Raw genomic sequence first — 19,406 nt, forward strand, 5'->3', positions numbered from 1 at the left:
CCAACTGCTGTGCCCTGCCTTTGTCTCACCTCTTCACTGCCGTCCACTGTGTCATCTTTGTCTCACCTCTTCATCACCGACCATTGTGCCCCGTCCTTATCCCACATGTTCACCAACTCCCACCATGTCCTGCCTTTGACCCGCCTCTTCGCCAGTGCACACCTTGCCCTGTCATTGACCCGCCTCTCCACCACTGTCCATCTTGCCCTGTTATCGTCCTGCCTCGTCGCCCCCACCCACCGTGCCCCATCTTTGTCCCTCCTTGTCGCCCCTACCCACTATGCCTTGTCTTTGTCCCTCCACGTCACCCTCGCCCAGAGTGCCCCGTCCGTCCTTGTCGCCCCCGCCCAGAGTGCCCAGTCCATCCGTCCTTGTCGCCCCCGCCCAGAGTGCCCCGTCTGTCCACCCTCGTCGCCCCCGCCCAGAGTGCCCCGCCCGTACCTCCTCGTCGCCACGGACACTGAATGCCCCGCCCGTCCCTCCTCGTAACCCCGGCCCCTGAGTGCCCCGTCCGTCCCTCCACGTCGCCCTGCCCCCTGAGTGACCCGCCCTTCCCACCACGCCGCCCTACCCCCTGAGTGACCCGCCCGTCCCACCACGTCGCCCTGCCCCCTGAGTGACCCGCCCGTCCCACCTCGTCGCCCCGCCCCCTGAGTGCCCCGCCCGTCCCTCCTCGTCGCCCCGGCCCCTGAGTGCCCCGCCCGTCCCTCCTCGTAACCCCGGCCCCTGAGTGCCCCGCCCATCCCTCCTCGTCGCCACGGACACTGAGTGCCCCGCCCGTCCCTCCTGAGTGCATCGCCCGTCCCACCTCGTCGCCCCGGCCCCTGAGTGCCCTGCCCGTCCCTCCACGTCGCCCTGGCCCCTGAGTGCCCCGCCCGTCCCTCCACATTGCCCCGGCCCCTGAGTGCCCCGCCCGTCCCTCCACGTTGCCCCGGCCCCTGAGTGCCCCGCCCGTCCCTCCACGTTGCCCCGGCCCCTGAGTGCCCCGCCCGTCCCTCCACGTTGCCCCGGCCCCTGAGTGCCCCGCCCGTCCCTCCACGTTGACCCGGCCCCTGAGTGCCCCGCCCGTCCCTCCACGTTGACCCGGCCCCTGAGTGCCCCGCCCGTCCCTCCTCGTCGCCCCCGGCCAAGAGTGCCCCGCCCGTCCCTCCCCGTCGCCCCCGGCCAAGAGTGCCCCGCCCGTCCCTCCTCGTCGCCCCCGGCCAAGAGTGCCCCGCCCGTCCCTCCTCGTCGCCCCCGGCCAAGAGTGCCCCGCCCGTCCCTCCTCGTCGCCCCCGGCCAAGAGTGCCCCGCCCGTCCCTCCTCGTCGCCCCCGGCCAAGAGTGCCCCGCCCGTCCCTCCTCGTCGCCCCCGGCCAAGAGTGACCCGCCCGTCCCTCCTCCTCGTCGCCCCCGGCCAAGAGTGCCCCGCCCGTCCCTCCTCCTCGTCGCCCCCGGCCAAGAGTGCCCCGCCCGTCCCTCCTCCTCGTCGCCCCCGTCCCAGAGTGCCCCGCCCGTCCCTCCTCCTCGTCGTGCCCGTCCCAGAGTGCCCCGCCCGTCCCTCCTCCTCGTCGTGCCCGGCCCAGAGTGTCCCGCCCGTCCCTCCTCCTCGTCGCGCCCGGCCCAGAGTGCCCCGCCCGTCCCTCCTCCTCGTCGTGCCCGGCCCAGAGTGTCCCGCCCGTTCATCCTCCTCGTCGCCCCCGGCCCACAGTGCCCCGCCCGTCCCTGCTCCTCGTCGCCCCCGGCCCAGAGTGCCCCGCCCGTCCCTCCTCCTCGTCGCCCCCGGCCCAGAGTGCCCCGCCCGTCCCTCCTCCTCGTCGCCCCCGGCCCAGAGTGCCCCGCCCGTCCCTCCTCCTCGTCGCCCCCGGCCCAGAGTGCCCCGCCCGTCCCTCCTCCTCGTCGCCCCCGGCCAAGAGTGCCCCGCCCGTCCCTCCTCCTCGTCGCCTCCGGCCAAGAGTGCCCCGCCCGTCCCTCCTCCTCGCCGCACCCGCCCAGAGTCTCCCGCCCGTCCCTCCTCCTCGTCGCCGCCGCCCAGAGTGCTCCACCCGTCCCTCCTCGTAGCCCCGCCCATCGTGCCCCGTCTTTGTCCCACCTCGTCGCCCTTACCCACCGTTCCCCTGTAAATTGAGAATCATATTTAATGGTCTTCAAAGGGTTAACTGTTTTTCCTGTTCCACGTGTAAGACTTAAAAGGACAGTACTACATCAGTGTGTTGTTTCCAACAGTTCCAACCAACGTGTGATATGACTAATGTAGGTTTACACTGATGTGGAGATTATAAAAAATCTGTCCCACTGGTTCACGTTGTAACTACTGTGTTACTTCAGTTACCGCTGCTGTCCAAGGAACTCCAAAAGTTAAAAGCCCCTAACAGTGAGGAGACTGTCCTTTTACTTGTTACCCATTGATACGACGGTATATACTTCATGTCGTCATGATGAATGCATTGTCTTTATAGTCAACGTTATGAGGAGTTGATCATCTCGCTGCATTTTGGAACTGGACTACCTTTATGTAAGATAAGTGTTCATATTCTTCTTATATGATACATTTAATAATGCATTCCTGGAAAATTTTGTATAGAAAAAGTATATTACTTTGGATGATGGCACTTGAAATAATCTGTATACGTAAAGACAGAATACTACATCACCGCCGAGCCCAAAGTGCTAAGGATAGAAACTTGGAAGTTGGAGAGGGTAGTTGACCTTATAGTTTATGCATCATTTAAGTAGAAATTTTTTGAAATTTCCCTCCTAAGGAGGTGAAGTGGGGAATGAAAGGTATTGAAAAATGCTGCTATTGAGGTAATTTTGAATCGAGACCTACGAAAATAGGTATTTGGGTTCTTGCTCAGAAATAAAGAAATAAAAGTTTCAGCATTTTTGAAAATTTATCAATTGTGGTGATGAAATCATGGGTGAAAGTTTTTTTGAAAATAAATCATTACTAAAGAACTACTAAAGTATTTTTAAAGCTAGACCTATTAAAATATGTATTTGATTTTTTTTTTTTTTGTTACAAGTAAGAAACGTTTTTCATTATTTTTGGAATTTCAATCTCTAAGGGGGTGAAATAGGCGCTAAAATATTTAGTGAAATTGTTTCATTATGGAAGCATTTTTAAAGCTAAATCTGTGAAATTGTGTGTTTGACTTTTCGGTCACAAATAAAAAATACTTGTTGCAGCGTCTTTGGAAGTTCAACATCCTAAGAGGTGACAAGGATAATTTTATGAAATTATTTCGTTATGAAAGTGTTTCCAAAGCTAAATCTATGAAAATTCACACTTCTTGGTTAGAGATAATGAAATATGTACAAGGGGATGATATTTTCTGTGACAATATCACCAAAAGAACACAAAATGCATGTTTGACAAAAATCTTTGACTCCAGCTATCAAAATCGCATTTTGGGCAGACATAAATTCAGAAAAGACAATGATTCTAGGGCCTTAATTAGTGTGAAAAGTTAAATAGATTTTGCAACTTGTGAACAACATCAAAATTTCAGTAGAGAAAAAGAAAAAAAGGTCTGTGCAGACCATACGATCTCCATGAGCAAAGCAGTGGGAGCTTACCTGGTAAGTAAGTAAATGCATATTAAAAGTATTTTTTCTAAATATAGTTAAGTCTTCCTGTTTAAGTGGAATTGTTTTGATCTACCAATTCAGTCATTGCTGTCAACAGAATGTATGGAGAGAGCTGTCCTTTTGAAGTTGATACAGTCTTAAGTATTGTTATTGGTCACCAGAGAGCCATGCTCAGTGGAATCTAATGTAGCACTTGTGTGTGTCAGAAGAGGTTTTGTTATAGTGTGCTCACTGTGTGGCTCAAGCACTTCTGATCTTGAATGTAGAAGTTTGTGTCATGTTAGTAGAGGAAGCTCTGGATTTATGAATTCATCAATCACCATCAACATACAGCAAATCAGCAGTCCATGCAATTCCTAATGTTCCAGTAATTAATGTGGTTTAGGTTACAGGCTCTAATGTCAGTGGTTCATGCAAAAAAATCTTTGTCAGTGGGGATACAAAAGCCACCTTGTAAGTTTTCACAGAAACAATGAAAGTAAATAAAATGTACAAAGCTGTATACATTTTTGCATGCTTTCAGTTCAGGTAATTATTTTTTCCTGTTTTGATGTTGATACCCCAAAAATATGGGTTTAGGATGATTCAGCAGCTTCTTAAGGCAATGAAAATATCTGTCCATTCTTCTTCTTCTTCCATTTATTATGTACAGTGTAACAAAAAGAAGATGTTGGCAGGTAAATCAGGAGAAAATGGAACAGTGAGGTATTGACTTAATTTTTTGTGTGTCAGAAATCAATTGCTTGTTGTGCTGTTGTGATTGGTCGCACTGATATGATGAAGGGCAATGCTGCATTTTCGGTTATTTTTTTCCAGATGTTATTGACAGTTGGTTGCAGCAAATTGCCATACATCATTCAGCATTTAACTGCTCCTAGATTTCCCAAAGCAATGGTCACTGCATGCCCAGTGTATCCAACAAAACAAGCTATAATTTTATTGGAAGTTGTAATGTGATATGAATAACGTGACTCTGAAGTGTCACTTCTCCTTGAACATTATTTTAATTAATGAATTGCCTATGTTCTGTCATACCTCCACTGAAACTTCATTTTACATTTATATTTCACATGTGAAATTTGGAACACACGCATTCTTGGAGCGCTCAAGGAAAATAGGAATCTTGCACAGTTTATACAGGAAGGCCATATTCCTGCTCTTCTTTGGATCACAAAGTTTACACATCTCTTTCTTGTTAAGATGGACATCTGTTGCATCCACTGATACAGTTTCTGTACCAACTCCCAGTACTCTCCTGATATAAGCCTTCAGTTCATGTGCAAGATGGATTTTTTTTTAAATTCTTGTTCCTATGTGAGAAGTACAAACTGCTTCACAAGTTTGTTCAAAAAGTTTGTTCAAAAAGTTCAGCTAGCTCATTAATCCATTATCTGGGTAGTTGTTGTCAATACACATGCATTGACACAACTAATATCTATGATTGTGTAAAATACAAAGCCATCAATGAGTTCTCTTTCCTGAACTGTAAACAAAATATTTTTCATTGATGCTGCCTACTCCCCCTTCATTTTCACTTTTTAGCTGAATAATCTCAGACTTGAGTGTTTACTTATTTGTGTCGGGCTCATGATGCATATTGGAATGCAGGACAGTAGCTGTGTTTTTCTGTGGAACATACAAAACAGGAGGTTTTCCTCATTGTACTAACCAGAATCAAACCAGTTTTTTGCATCACTTGGGCAAGTTCTACAGAAGAATACCAACTGTCAATTGTCGCATTTTTGAGTCATTGTTTTGAATGGTGGAAGATGTCAGATGCATGCGTGAGAGAGGAGTGAACAGCTTTTATCCTCAGCTGTGAGATTTCTTTCATCTCATCCTTGCCCATGTAAATATAGCCACTCAGAAAATAATGGATTTTGGAGTTACTCTGTAACTGCAAGTTTATTGGACAGTTTGCAAATTTCTCAAAAATGTCAGATATACCTGCCGTTGGTTCAGCCGCCGCCTATTCATCTCTATTGTGATGTTCATCGAAACAGAGATGTGAAAGTGCAATGTTAAATATGTTTTGGTTCATGACACTACAAAAAATGCCTCATCTGTTGCTCAAATAGCAGAAGTGTCCTCACGGTTCAGTTTAAAAACAAAGGTATTGATGAGGTGGTCACAGAATGTTTACAGTTCAGTCATATCAACATCTCTCAAGTCTGTGGCATTTGCACTTTTCCATGGGACTCGTTCAGGTTTGAGATTTGTGAATCTTAGTATTGCCTCCAACATTGTAACGTTGATTCGTAAACTCCAGATTTCTTCAGGCCCCACATGATGCCTGAGAACTCACACCGCAGGACGAAGACCAGGAAGCTGCAAGACAATACTGGGCCTTGATGTCCTTGAAAATTGACTTTGGAAAGGATCCCTTGACCACCCAAACCATTCTTGCTGTAATAATGCTATTTCTGTGCAACTAATCCTGTGTGATTAAAGTTAGCGAAACAGAAAGATCCCCCATCACCACTGTCCTGAAGTCCAAAATCATCATCTGTTTCTTGATCTGTATCACTGACATCTTCCTCCATCTACTGACTAACAATGTCATCAAACTAAGAATCGTTAAAATTGACACTTTCCTGCAAACATATGTTGTGTTATACAGAAGAAGACAGTTACTCAGTTCACAAAGTGCTGTCTGGGAAACTCTAACATATGTCAGCAACAAAGAAAAAAGATGATAATGCAACTAACAATAAACGTTGTTGGGTTTGCAGTTTAAGGAGGGAAAGAGGGTGTAGAAGCATTCTGCCAGAATTGATCACATTTCCTGAGCGAAGGGTTAAACATAACAAAGTATCATATATTACACGTTGCCGTATATCATGTGGACAGCAAAGTAATCAGTGATACCGCACCAAACTCTGAGTCACTACAAAGTGCTTCCCAAAAGAACCAGTTTTGTTGGTTTTAGTTCATCGTAGAAAACCCAAGCAGGGCTAAAGTGCACTTGTGGTGTTGGAGGCTCGCCCGCATCTCGTGGTCGTGCGGTAGCGTTCTCGCGTCCCACGCCCGGGTTCTCGAGTTCGATTCCCGGCGGGCTCAGGGATTTTCTCTGCCTCGTGATGGCTGGGTGTTTGCTGTCCATAGGTTAGTTAGGTTTAAGTAGTTCTAAGTTCTAGGGGACTTATGACCATAGCAGTTGAGTCCCATAGTGCTCAGAGCCATTTGAACCATTTTTGTTGGAGGCTCTTCTGTTTTGTGCTGCTATTGGCAGTTCACTATCATTCGTGTCAGCCAGTCAGATGATAATAAATAAACGGCATGCAATGAAAGCACTTACCTTGGTTGTCACAGATATTTTGTGTAGACTGGGAGTTAGTTTGAACAGCTTAAATTTCTGCGAATGTAACAAAATACCAGCTAATTTCACTTGAAAATCATAGGAAATCATGAATGAGCAATGGGTTTTGCTAACCACATCCTACTCATGATTCATCATGTTCACTTTCCATCATTCATCATGCAAACCATTACCAAGAGCAGTGTGAAACATGAAAGCCAGAGACACCATAAGTGCTCTTATGAACCCCCCTCCCCCCTCCCCCTCCAAACAATAGATTGCTGTTTAGTTTCTATTTTGTTCAAGTATTTCCAAGTTTCATCTCTTGTGATGATGATGTATCCCAGTTTTGAATTTCCTCAGCCGAATGTTCCAAGCCTATCGTTACAATAATTGATACATGCATGACTTTGAGCTTCAGTAAAATTTTGTGGAACCATTGGAATAGACACTTTTCACAGCATGAATTTTCATGCAAAATAGAACACATTAAAATATGTAGTGTACCTAAGGATGCTCCTCATGGTGTATCACATGCCAATTGGATTCATTCATCTTGCACACAGCATTGATGTTTTTTTGGAACAAATTATTTTGATTGATCTTCGGGAAACCCGAACAAAATTCTGCAAACCAACTGTAGAGAGTGTTTTTGAAGGATGATTGGTTACCAAAAGTTGAACTAAGCAGTTAAGACATTGTTATTGAGTAAAGTTGTAGTGAACATCATAAAAAATGTGTCCAACGATAATATTCATGTCAAATTTCTGCCCTTAAGAGGGTAAAATGAGATGCAAGTGACACTTTCAAGGAGGGGGGCGGAGAGGGGGGGGGGAGAGAGAGAGAGAGAGAGAGAGAGAGAGAGAGAGAGAGAGAGAGAGTGTGTACTACTCCTTGACCTTGCGAGTCCAATGTTTACTTGTGCATGCTTTTCCTGAAATTTTAAAAAGTGTCGCTACATAACGAGGCAAAGATGGACAGTTTTGATGGTGAAATAGTGTGGTGCTAGAAAAATAAAATCTGTTGGTAAGCTTGGGAACTGTATTTAAGTTTATTACATTGGGGAAGGGCAATTTTGGTGTAGACTAATACGTGTTGTTTTTACAGCATCTTTTTTTTTCCACACTCGCAGTTATACAAAAAATATGGATAAATAATAATTGTAATGGGAGTCTTATTAAAACCAAACACATTCTGCTTTACTTCAGAGCATTTTTCTTACAGTTTTGTATGCTAGTATCATGAAAGGTTCTCATGCTTTAGCTTACTACTACAAACAGCATACAGTTACTATGATTACCCATAGTGTTTTCATTTATTTCGTCATTCTTCACATTCTTCTACATATATAGGGTGGGACAAAAACCATTACCCATTGTAACCTAATTGAATACAAAGCAAACAGTTAGAATTGTGAAATAACCGGAAACTTTATTGATGCTTCAGGATTATTTATAACAATTTTCTCAACATTTCGTCAGATGACCTGAGATGCTTCATCATACATGTTTACAGTGTCATTTGTTGGAATCAGTATCTTCAGAAGTGTTATAAATAGCTTCTTTCAAGTCCTCAATTGTTTATCGTCCCATGCCATACAGTTTATCATTTTAGTGTTCTGGATAACTTATTGTAAAGCTTTAAACTTTCTTTCATCATTTATTGATGGCCTACCTGACCTGTGGAAATCCACTGGAGATTCACTTTTCTCTAAATGTTTCCCTAAATTATAGGTTGCCTTCTTTGTTGGTGGAATGGTGTTGAAATAATTATTCCACTCATTTATTATTGAATTATAACTGCCTTTGCAACATGTTTTTATTGCATTTCCTTCATTATGAAACATCTTTATAACAGGTTTGAATCAACAGTGAGCAATCTGAGTTCTGTTTACTCATCTTGAGTGGTGAGGGGGGATCTGTAATAATAACTTGAGAGAAGATGAACTTCTTAGCCGAGATCACTTGTAAACAATGTTTATTGTCGATTACCGATTTGAGTACCCGTGGTTACCATCTTCAGATTTTGATGAAAGGTTATTGCACATCTCCTGTACCAGCTGTAGAAGTACTCTTTCTGAAACATTGCCAGGTTTGTGAGGGACAAGACGAACAATGCAGCAGCAAGTCGAGGTTAAAACCACAGTATACGGAGTAATTCGCCAGATGCTTGTACAACTGGTATAGGAGACAAGCAATAACCTTTTATCGAGATCTGAAGATAGTAACCATGCTTGCTGAAAGTGGTAATTGACAATAAACGTTGTTTACAAGCAATTTTGGCTAAGTAGTTCATCTTCTCTCAAGAAATGTCAAGAGATGCTTGACTTAATAGCAGTGCATTCTGAAGTTCGTGTCAATAAAAGTAACAGTGCACTATGATGTTTGTATCTATAGTTTTCAAAAACCAAAAATATTGCCAGTGGCTGGTTGCTGTTTTCTTCTTTGTAAGAATTAACCTACATTAATTGTACACAGCCACAGTCTCACCATGTCAGTGTTAGACAAAATAGCATATTGCCTTAATGTTTTTACTGGGTTACAAGAGGTTGTGACTTTTGGCCCATCCCATAAGTGGTAGGTTTTTGTGTCCGTTTATGTGCTGTCCCCATAAATCTACCACACTTGTAGAAAAATGTTAAGAATGACATAAGAAATGAAAGGATTTTGAGCAATAATAGTAATTGTCTGTTGTTTATAGTAGTAAGTTAAAGCATGAGAACTGTTCATCATCCTAGCACAGAATATTGTAAGGAAAACCATATTCTTCCTGTGCACATTGAAGATGCTTTAAAATAAACTGAAATGTGTTCTGTCTTAATAAAATTCTTATTACAGTCGCAAAAGATTGTATGAACCTATACAATTACATTACATCACAAGTGGAATGGTATGTTGCAGAATATCTGTCTTCGACAAAACTATGGGCACTGAACAAGTCACCTCTACCATACACAGTTTTGTAAATTTCTGGCGTTGTGCCTTCTCATAAATGAAGGTAAAGATTGGTGTTCTGACAATCTTAATGCAAAATCTTGATGCAACCAGTGTGTGTAACAGTGCACACTTGTATATTACATAACTTGACATAAATATTGTTAGGGCTATTATTATTAGTGGCACAGGTTGAGCAGAAAATGTTTTAATTCCACAAATCCCAATTATACTGATGGATTTTCCTTTCAGTGTGCCACTAAAAATTGCATTTGGAAATGCCATAAATAAAGGCCAAGGGCAAATACTCAAAAGTTGCCAATGTGCATTTAGAAAAACTGTTTTCCTCTCTCATGCGGCATGCTCAAGTGTATCCAATCCACAAAGCATTTATGTAATTGCAAAAGAAGGCAAGACCAAAATTATTGTACTAGAACTGTATTGATAAGATAGTGCAATAAATGATTGAACAAAAATGGTTGTAGTTTTTATATTTTTTTGTAAAGATTTGACATACGGAAAAATATTAGAATCTCATAAATTATGTATCAATATACCGGCACTGTGTACAAGCGCGCGCACACACACACACACACACACACACACACACTCACACATCTACACCATTATATAGCCAAATATTTGTAAACTGCTAGTGTGCTTATTCACAATCACCCGTCATAAGAGAACTACTAGTATCAATGCAGCTATGGGTAAAGCTAGTATTTACATAAATAAACCTGGATCATTATGGTTTTTGATAAAAAGAAATCAGATAGTCGGAAACATTTACCTTTTATTGTAGATATCTCTCAGTACTAAAGCAATCTGTGAAGCAAGGAGACAATTTTTAGTTGCCATTCGTTGAATACTTGTGAGTAATTAAAAAAAATCATGTCATGTTGATTGTTCAAAACACATTGTGGCTTCTCTGAGAACATGGAACTTTGCTGCCCATTCAGCTAAGATGGGATGAAGTAACTGTACAAGTGATAAGACTAGCAGGAGAGCCTCTTTAGAGATGGAATAGTAAGAGATAAATACTGACAGGTATAAGTTTTTAGCCAGGCCATGGGCCTATTAAGACAGCTAAACTGGTTAGTGTGTTACTGTGAAAGCTTTTAACTTAGTAATGAAAATTTTATAAATTTTCAGTGAGTCTCTTGATTTAACGATTATTTACATACTACGGCAAGAGAAAATCCATATATTTATGGATATTTGGGTGACTGCTATTCAAGTTTCCTGTTTTTCCAATTTTACATTTCTTTTCTCCAAGTGAAACACATTCTGGATGTTAATTTATGGCTGTACTATCTTAACCGAGAATATAGAAGGCTGTATAAACTTCTAGCTCGATATCCATCCTCTCAGAATGTTGTTTCAGTAGCATGAAGATGACTGTATTTTTTATGTACTGTATCTCACTAAATTGGTGTCACGTTCTTCACCAGAAATTCTTTCATATTTGCAGATCCGAGAAGTTCCTTTGTCGCCTTATTCACATTAGTCATATGGTGATTGGTTGGAAATGAACTGTATTTTTTTCACATGCTCTGTTTAAATTTTTGTTTTAGGGTGTGACAGTTGATAGCACAACAGTACCACTGGACAACTTTTCCCAGCAGCAGGGCCAGTATATTTACCAGCAACCCCAGCAAGTACAACAGGCACAAGCACAAGCACAGCCACCATCACCTCAGCAGCAGCAGCAGCAGCAGCAGCAGCAGCAGATGCAGCAGCAGACGCAACAACAGTCACCTCAACAACAGGCATCTCCACTTGGCAGTCCGAATCTTGTTTCAAATTCGAAGCCTATGCCATCTGTGAACCATGCAGTATGTATTTTCCATACAGTTTATGTAATACTTCTCATTGTGGCAACTATTGTGGGATTTGGTGTATTATTGTAGCAAGCTATTTGCTGAAGTGTCACCTTGCTTGTTGGATGGGTAAATTGCATATAAGCAGATTTTTAAAAGTTATTATCTTCTGTAATATCTTTCAGTAAGAAACACAGTAACAGTCGGCTATTTGTGCTATCTTGCATCCCATTCATACTTGTTTGAGGTTTATGTGCAGTGAATTTCACAATTAAAAATAGAAAAATTTCTACCATTTCCACAAAATTTCTGAACCACATGCTGTCTGTACATGATTTGTTCTGCTTCAAGAAGCAATCAGCTGGTTTTACAACCTCCAGATGGAAACAGTGATTATGAGTTAGCAGCCCATCCATGACAAGGCCATTAATTGTGAAGATTAAGTTTGGATTGGGTAAGGAAACTGGCTTTGTCCATTTCAAAGAAACGATCCTGGCATTTGCTTTAAGCAGTTCGGAGAAACTATGGAAACCCTAAATCAGGATGGCTGGGCTGTTGTTTAAATTACTGCCCTTCTGAATAAAAGTCCAGCTACTTGACCACTACACCATCTCGCTCTGTAGATACAGTTTGATTGAACCTGAAATTGTTTTGTTGTAGAATTGCACATTTTGCAACTTCTTTACGTAGACATAGTTGTAGTGAACCCTCTTACTCCTTCTTCTTATTTTTTAAATTATAAATCCAGCTTCTTCCCTTGATCAACATATTTTCAGAAAATAGTAAATATGCAATCATGAAACTAGATCAGTTTGAAAAAAGTAATTTTGTGAAAAGTCACTAAGAGGTACAGTTTAGAAACTAAGGTTTTTAACAGTGAAAACTGTACTTTTGAAAGCAATTATATCATATTTTCCAGACTCGACAATTGCCTAAGAAAAAGTAGTGGAAACACTATGAATTTTTTGTTATATATTTCAGTCTCAGATCACTAAGGTGATATATCATTATGGGTTTTGACTTACTACCAGTTCATCATCAGAGGATCTGGTTAAAAAGTAAGGAAAAAGAGGAGAGCAAAATTGTAGAAAACTAAAATGACAACCAGATTAACCTGCATTTATCAAGTGAGGCTGCAGAAAAAGGAACCTCAACAAAGGAAAAAAAGCCTAAATACAGAAAGAAGAGACATCATAAAATGTAAAAAATAATGCATTTACCTGGATTACTGCTCATCAATCCATGGTGGGGATAATATGCAACCACTTGGAAACAACTGGGCCATTTGGAGTACCAACAACAGAGTATTTCCCGAGTATTCTTGTTCTCCTTAGGATACTGCAACTCTGTGGAAGAGGATGAGGTGTTTTTGTATTTTCTTGTAGGTCGTCTGTCGTATCAGTTCCTCTTTTTAGTACCTCTTGCAGAACTTGACTCAAGGAACACATCCAAGCTAGACATAGCTTCATTCAGTCTTGGAATGCCAGCTCCTTGTGTAAAGCACTTTAGCTTGATGGCTGTACTGGTTCTCTTGGAACCATTGCTATTTTGAACTATCACATTGACACTGCATGGAATACTGTTTTAAAATATTCTATACTGCTGTTCATCAGTACTCAATAATGTCAATGTTTCACATCTGTCAGTTAAAACTTGCATGATTATGGTCATGATACTTTTAATATAAGCTTTTTGTTTAACACCAGGGAGTCCAGTGACATCTTATATGTAAGGAAACAGCTGTTTCCACTTACACTGTGCAGTTTTATTTCAGTTGTCATGAAATTTCTCATTTAACCCCTTAAGCACTCGCATTGGGTCAGAATGACCCAAGAGATTTTTAATTTTTTGCTTAATTTCTCTGGCATGTGATCTTCTGATATTTGCCGGGGGCATGTACGAGGGTCACTCCAAAAGAAATGCACACTATTTTTGTAAAAATACAGTTTTTATTCTGCATGTGTGAAAGTTTTACAGTGTATAGATACATCCTTCCTGCTTGTTTTCAAACTTAGTTTAACCTGTTCCCGTGAGTGGCGCTGTCACAGCATGTCTTAAAGATGGCTGCTACACTTGACGTTCGTGTGTGAAAACGAGACAGTGGGAAACATCCACAAGAGGTTGAAAAAGGTGTATGGAGATGCTGCTGTCGGTCGCAGAACAGTTAGTCGGTGGGGAAGCAGGTTACGTGATGAAAGCGGGCATAGCAATATTGAGGATTGTCCTCGCAGCGGCAGGCCTTGTACTGCACACACTCCAGACAATGTGCAGAGAGTTAATGAATTGGTGACTGCTGACCAGTACATCACAGTGAACGAACGAATTTCCACACTACGTTGGGGTAGGGGAAGGAAGTGTTTGCAGAATACTGAAAGTGTTGGCGTTAAAAAAGGTTTGTGCCAGGTGGGTTCCCAGGATGTTGACAGTGGCTCACAAAGAAACAAGAAAAACAGTATGCAGCGAACTTTTGGAACAGTACGAGAATGGTGGAGATGAATTTCTTTGGAAGAATTGTGACAGGTGATGAAACATGGCTCCATCATTTTTCCCCAGAGACTAAGAGGCAATCAATGGAGTGGCATCATGCAAATTCACCCAAGGAAAAAAAATTCGAAACCACACCTTCTGCTGGAAAAGTTATTGCTACGTTGTTTTTAGATTCCGAAGGACTCTTGCTTGTGGACATATTGCCTAGTGGAACCACCATAAATTCTGATGCATATGTGACGACACTGAAGAAACTTCAAGCTTGACTGAGTCATGTTCAACCACATCGGCAAAAGCAGGATGTTTTGCTGTTGCACGACAATGCACGGCCACATGTAAGTCAAAAAACCATGGAAGCGATCACAAAACTCGGATGGACAACACTGAAACACCCGCCTTACAGTGCTGACCTGGCTCCATGTGACTATCATCTCTTTGGGAAACTGAAAGACTCTCTTTGTGGAACAAGGTTTGAAGATGATGACTCCCTTGTGCACACTGCCAAACAGTGGCTCCAACAGGTTGCTCCAGAATTTTACCATATGGGTATACAGGCGCTGGTTCCAAAATGGCGTAAGGCAGTTGAGAGGGATGGAAATTATGTGGAGAAATGAAAATATTGTTCCTAAAGGATGTGTCTACACACTGTAAAACTTTCAAACATAGAGAATAAAAGATGAATTCAAAAGAAATGCACACTATTTTTTTTTTTGAGTGATCCTCGTATTTTCTTTTATTGTTGAGCTGTTTCAGATAACATATATGGAGACATTCTTGGCTTCATTGGTTTACGTATTGTGCGTCTGACCTGACACGACTATTGGTGTTCTGACCTGACATGAGTGTTCGCTTTCCACTATTTTTGCACCTCTAACTCGATACGTGTGTGTGTTCATAAAATACTGAGGCTAGAAAGGGTTCGAATAAGTGTATTGATTTTTTTCTGTGTGAGTAAATCAAATTACCAACCAATTTTATTTTTGTATTATATTTTCTTCTCTTAGTCAAAAGGAAAATGATAGGACTGTTCTTATTTGCTGACACTGTCCTCCTTGTGGCTTCACAACCCTGTGTGGATCTTTGCCTTCTTAACAATTTCCTTCCATTTTTCTCTCTCATTTACTTTCCTTCTCCATCCACTGATGCTTTTTTTCTTTTTCATGTCATCCAGCGATCACTTACGTGATCATCCTTTCAATTTTCTTCCTGTAGATTTCCACTGGAAGATCTTTGTAGTTATTGTGTCCTATATCATTAGGACATGTCCCAGACAGGCTATTGTTTTACTTCATAGTAGCCTTACAATATCAACTCTCGGTAATAGATGATCCAAATTGTAATTGGTCCTTGCTCTCCAGGAACCATAATTATTTCAGGTCCTCCCTCCATAAATTTTCCGTAGTATTCTTCATTCAAATGCTCAGAGTCATTTTTCATCAGTGCTGGTTAGTGTCCATACTTCACATCCATTTTTGACCTCTGGCCTAATCATGACCTTATATATATTGTCATTTTGAACTGTCTGTTCACCACCCCCAAGGTCATGTGCTTTTTTAATGTATGATAATACCTGTTACTACCTAATATGCGGGCTTTTAGAAAATCAAAATCTACTGCTGACAATCTACCCAGGTTATTGTCCCCTGTTCTACGGAATTTTGCACATTTAGTTTTGGATTTGTTAATTGCTAGTTCCCTATACTGTGTGGCTTCTTTCATTTCTGTCACTACTCTCTCCAATGACATCCTTTGTCTACTAATAACTGCAATGTGATTAGCATATGCAGCCAACTGTGTGGTTCTTATAGTATGTGTCCAGATATTTGCAGTTTTCATATAATTGCTTCAAAGCTCAAATTGGAAAGCATTGTGGGAATAGCATCATCTTGTCTAACTCCTTCATTGATAGTGAACAGTCAGTTAATTCCCCATCTACTCTCACCATTGCCTTTGAACCTGCCTGTGTTGCCTTAATAACCGAAATATACTTGGATGGTATGCCAAGCAATTTTATATCTTCTAACATCTCTTCCCTATTTAGACTATCAAAGGCCTGCTTGAAGTCCACGTAGGTATTGCTGAGTTTTTGCTGACACAGAATGCTTAAAATATTGATTGATGAAGAAATTATTACCTTGACAACAATGACAAGGATCTGTGTGACAATTATCTGACTTTGAAGAGGACAGTGTTGAAGAAAGTGTGCACAATACTGATTCAGACATTTCTGCCGCTTGTAGTGATAAATCAGTGATTGAAACACTACTCTTTTTTTTCTGAACAGATATGGTAAAACCAAGTGGAACAGCCAGCCATTTAGTTGAAACGGCTGTGCTAAAAAGCCTGGAGGTCAAGGCACAGCAAATGGAACAAAGACACCAGAGGAAGCCTTTCTTCCTTCATTTCAACAAGCATATAATTGGCAAATTGGTTATGTACACTATAAAAATTGGCGCAAATTTTGAGAGGAGGCATGATTGATTTGAAATAGAAGCATTCCTTGACACTGCTGTTTGCTGGAACCTAGAGAGCTTCACTTTATTCAGTTTGATAATGCCTGTGACTGAGATGAGAGTAAGAAGTCTGACAAGTTGGGTGCGGATCATGAATTACTGGTACTAATATGGAAAAACTTTATGAAAGTTTATAATGCAGCAGAATATTTGATGATTGATGAGCAATTCATTCCATTTTGGGGTCATTGCTCATTTACACAGTATTTGAAGGGAAAAAAAGAATGCTAAAAGTATTTTCCATAGTAGATTACAGATGCTGTAGTAGATTCTAGAACATTCTACTTGGACACAGTTGAGGAATATGCAGGAATGCAGCCTGATGGTCCATTCCAGCAGTGTAATAGTCCTGTAGATGTTGTTCAACGTCTTTTTGCTCATGTTAGAGACTCAGTAAGGAACATAAATGTTAATAACTGGTATACAAGTGTACAACTTGTGAGAACATTGCTGCACATGAAGCTGACTTTAACGGAAACATCACAAAAAAATAAGCATGACACAGCTGCTAAGTTCCCGTCCAGTAAAGAGAAGAAGATAAGTTCAAGTTATCTGATAAAAATTAGAAATTGTGACTTTCTACACTTGCACTAAGGGAGGAGTGGGCACTTGTAACCAGCTATGCAGCAACTATAGTGTTGGTTGAAAAACAAGGGCTTCCATTTTATAAATGTCTGTGCACTAAACTCATATGTCATTTACAAGATGAATGCTAGTCAGAAGGTACAATGAAGAATATTTCTGAAGAAGATAACAGACGAACTTATCATGAATAGTGTTGTCAGGAAAATTGGTAATAGCCATATGTCCTGCAATGTTAGGTAGAGAAAAGAATTGTTTCTGATGATCAGAGGTATGGAAGTACCACAGCAGCAGGATCAGCAACATCAAATATGCAATGAAACAGGATCTGGACTAGCACTGCATGAATGGAATAGATGATACAGCTGCCCAAGCACAAACAAAAATGAGCATTCAACAGTGTGTGCTACGTGGGACAGGCATTCAAAGTGCATACCAAAGTTATCTGCACAAAATGCTTAGTTCACTGAAATATTTTGACAGTAAAAAAGCTTTGTATTATGGTAACTGAACTTCCGTCGGTTCTTGGCAGAACAACATTATGATAAATGAAAAGCACTAGTGACAATACTCAGTTAATGTCTGAAGATGGCCTTGTAAGCCAAAAACTGGTTAATGCAATAAAAGTATTACTGTAGAACAAAAGCAAACTAGTGCTTTTCATTTATTAAGCTTTGTATTAATAGTGTATAGCATTTTTTAATATTAGGTTATTTTTTCCTTTGTTCAGCAAATCATAAATCACAGTGTCATTAAATGGTGTTAAATACCGGCTGTTTTTATTCATTTATGTTCAAAGATTGGCCATAAATAATAACATTTCTTTTTTTATAAGGCTAGACTTACATATTCAGCTCATTTGTGACTGGATCAGCTACACCCAATGTGGGCACTTCAATTACTTCTTGTCACACAAGTACTTAAGGGTTACTGTTAGATCCCAGATAGTAAAGATACTGTATAAGTTCTAAATGAAAACCTGCTTCTGACAATTTATTTTATTTATTATTTCCTTTCCTAATGAAGATGCTGTACATAATTTTCAGTTGTTAGCAAGATTTCTGGGATATATAGCTGCTTCACCTCACTTACTGTTCTCTCTGAAGAGACATTCTTTGTACTAATGATTGACATGCATTAGCATAAGTACTTACACATTTGAATTGTGCCTATATAACAAAATACTTTCATTGTAAAGCATTGTCTGAATTCATTACTGTACTGAACAGAGTATTTAAATCTCCATCATTTTCCACTGCAGCATTGGAGTCAGCCAAGGTTGCTTGAATGAGTGAAATTTATTTTAGGGTATGTTAAATTGTAATATAGCTGCCATCTTAAGTCAGTTGAATGCCTGATTGAAGTTCACATAGAGGTCATGAAGTTCAGTATTGTATTAAAATGCTTTTCCATGTATTTGCCTCAGGAAAAATATCTGATCTCTTTGTTGACTTACTAGGCACTTTTTGAATCATCAGTCATGTAACTAGTTTGATGTCGCCCACCACGAATTCTTCTCCTGTGCCATTGTCCTCATCTCAGAGTATCACTTGAATCCTATGTTCTCTATTATTTGTGAACATTTCCAGTCTCTGTCTTCCCCTACAGAGTTTACCTATCCAACTTGCCTCTTAATACCATGGAAGTTTTTCCCTGATGTAACGCATGTTCTGTCAACCTGTCCCTTCTTATCAGTGCTTTCCATATATTCCCCTCTCCACTGTTTCCGCGATGAATATTCTCGATCCTTATCATATCAGTCCACCTGTTTTTCAGATTCCTTCTTTAGCCCCACATCTCAAATGCTTGCATTCTCCAGTTTTCCTACTGTATCATACAATGCTGCTCTCCAAATGTACATTCTCAGAAATTTTTTTTCTCAAGTTATGGCTGTGTTGATACTAACAGACTTCTTTCGACCATGAACGCCCTCTTTACCTGTGCTAGTCTAATTTTTATGTCCTCCTTGCTTCGCCTGTCATGAGTTATTTTCCTTCCAAGGTAGAAGTAGTGCTTAACTTTGTCTACTTCTTGATTTCCAATTTTGATTGTAAGCTGCTCAGTATTCTCATTTCCCCTATTTCTCATTAGTTTTGTCTTTCTCCAATTTACTCTCAATCCATATTCCGTACTCATTAAACTGCTCATTCCATTAAACAGATCCTATAATTATTCTTCATCCTCACTGAGGATAGCAATGT

General features: G+C 41.1%; 1 protein-coding gene across 4 annotated transcripts in view; it reads left to right on the forward strand.

Moving 5' to 3' along the window:
• Nucleotides 1-19,406, forward strand: part of LOC126259802 (CREB-regulated transcription coactivator 1-like) — a 382,069-nt gene that overhangs the window by 192,632 nt on the left and 170,031 nt on the right. For all 4 annotated transcript variants that reach the window (XM_049956826.1, XM_049956829.1, XM_049956827.1 and 1 more), the window contains one exon: nt 11,378-11,638. In XM_049956826.1, the coding sequence (XP_049812783.1) occupies nt 11,378-11,638 (261 nt within the window). The remainder of the gene's footprint in view (nt 1-11,377; nt 11,639-19,406) is intronic.

The sequence above is a fragment of the Schistocerca nitens genome, chromosome 5 (assembly GCF_023898315.1).
Source record: "Schistocerca nitens isolate TAMUIC-IGC-003100 chromosome 5, iqSchNite1.1, whole genome shotgun sequence".
In the NCBI taxonomy this organism is placed as follows: Eukaryota; Metazoa; Arthropoda; class Insecta; order Orthoptera; family Acrididae; genus Schistocerca; species Schistocerca nitens.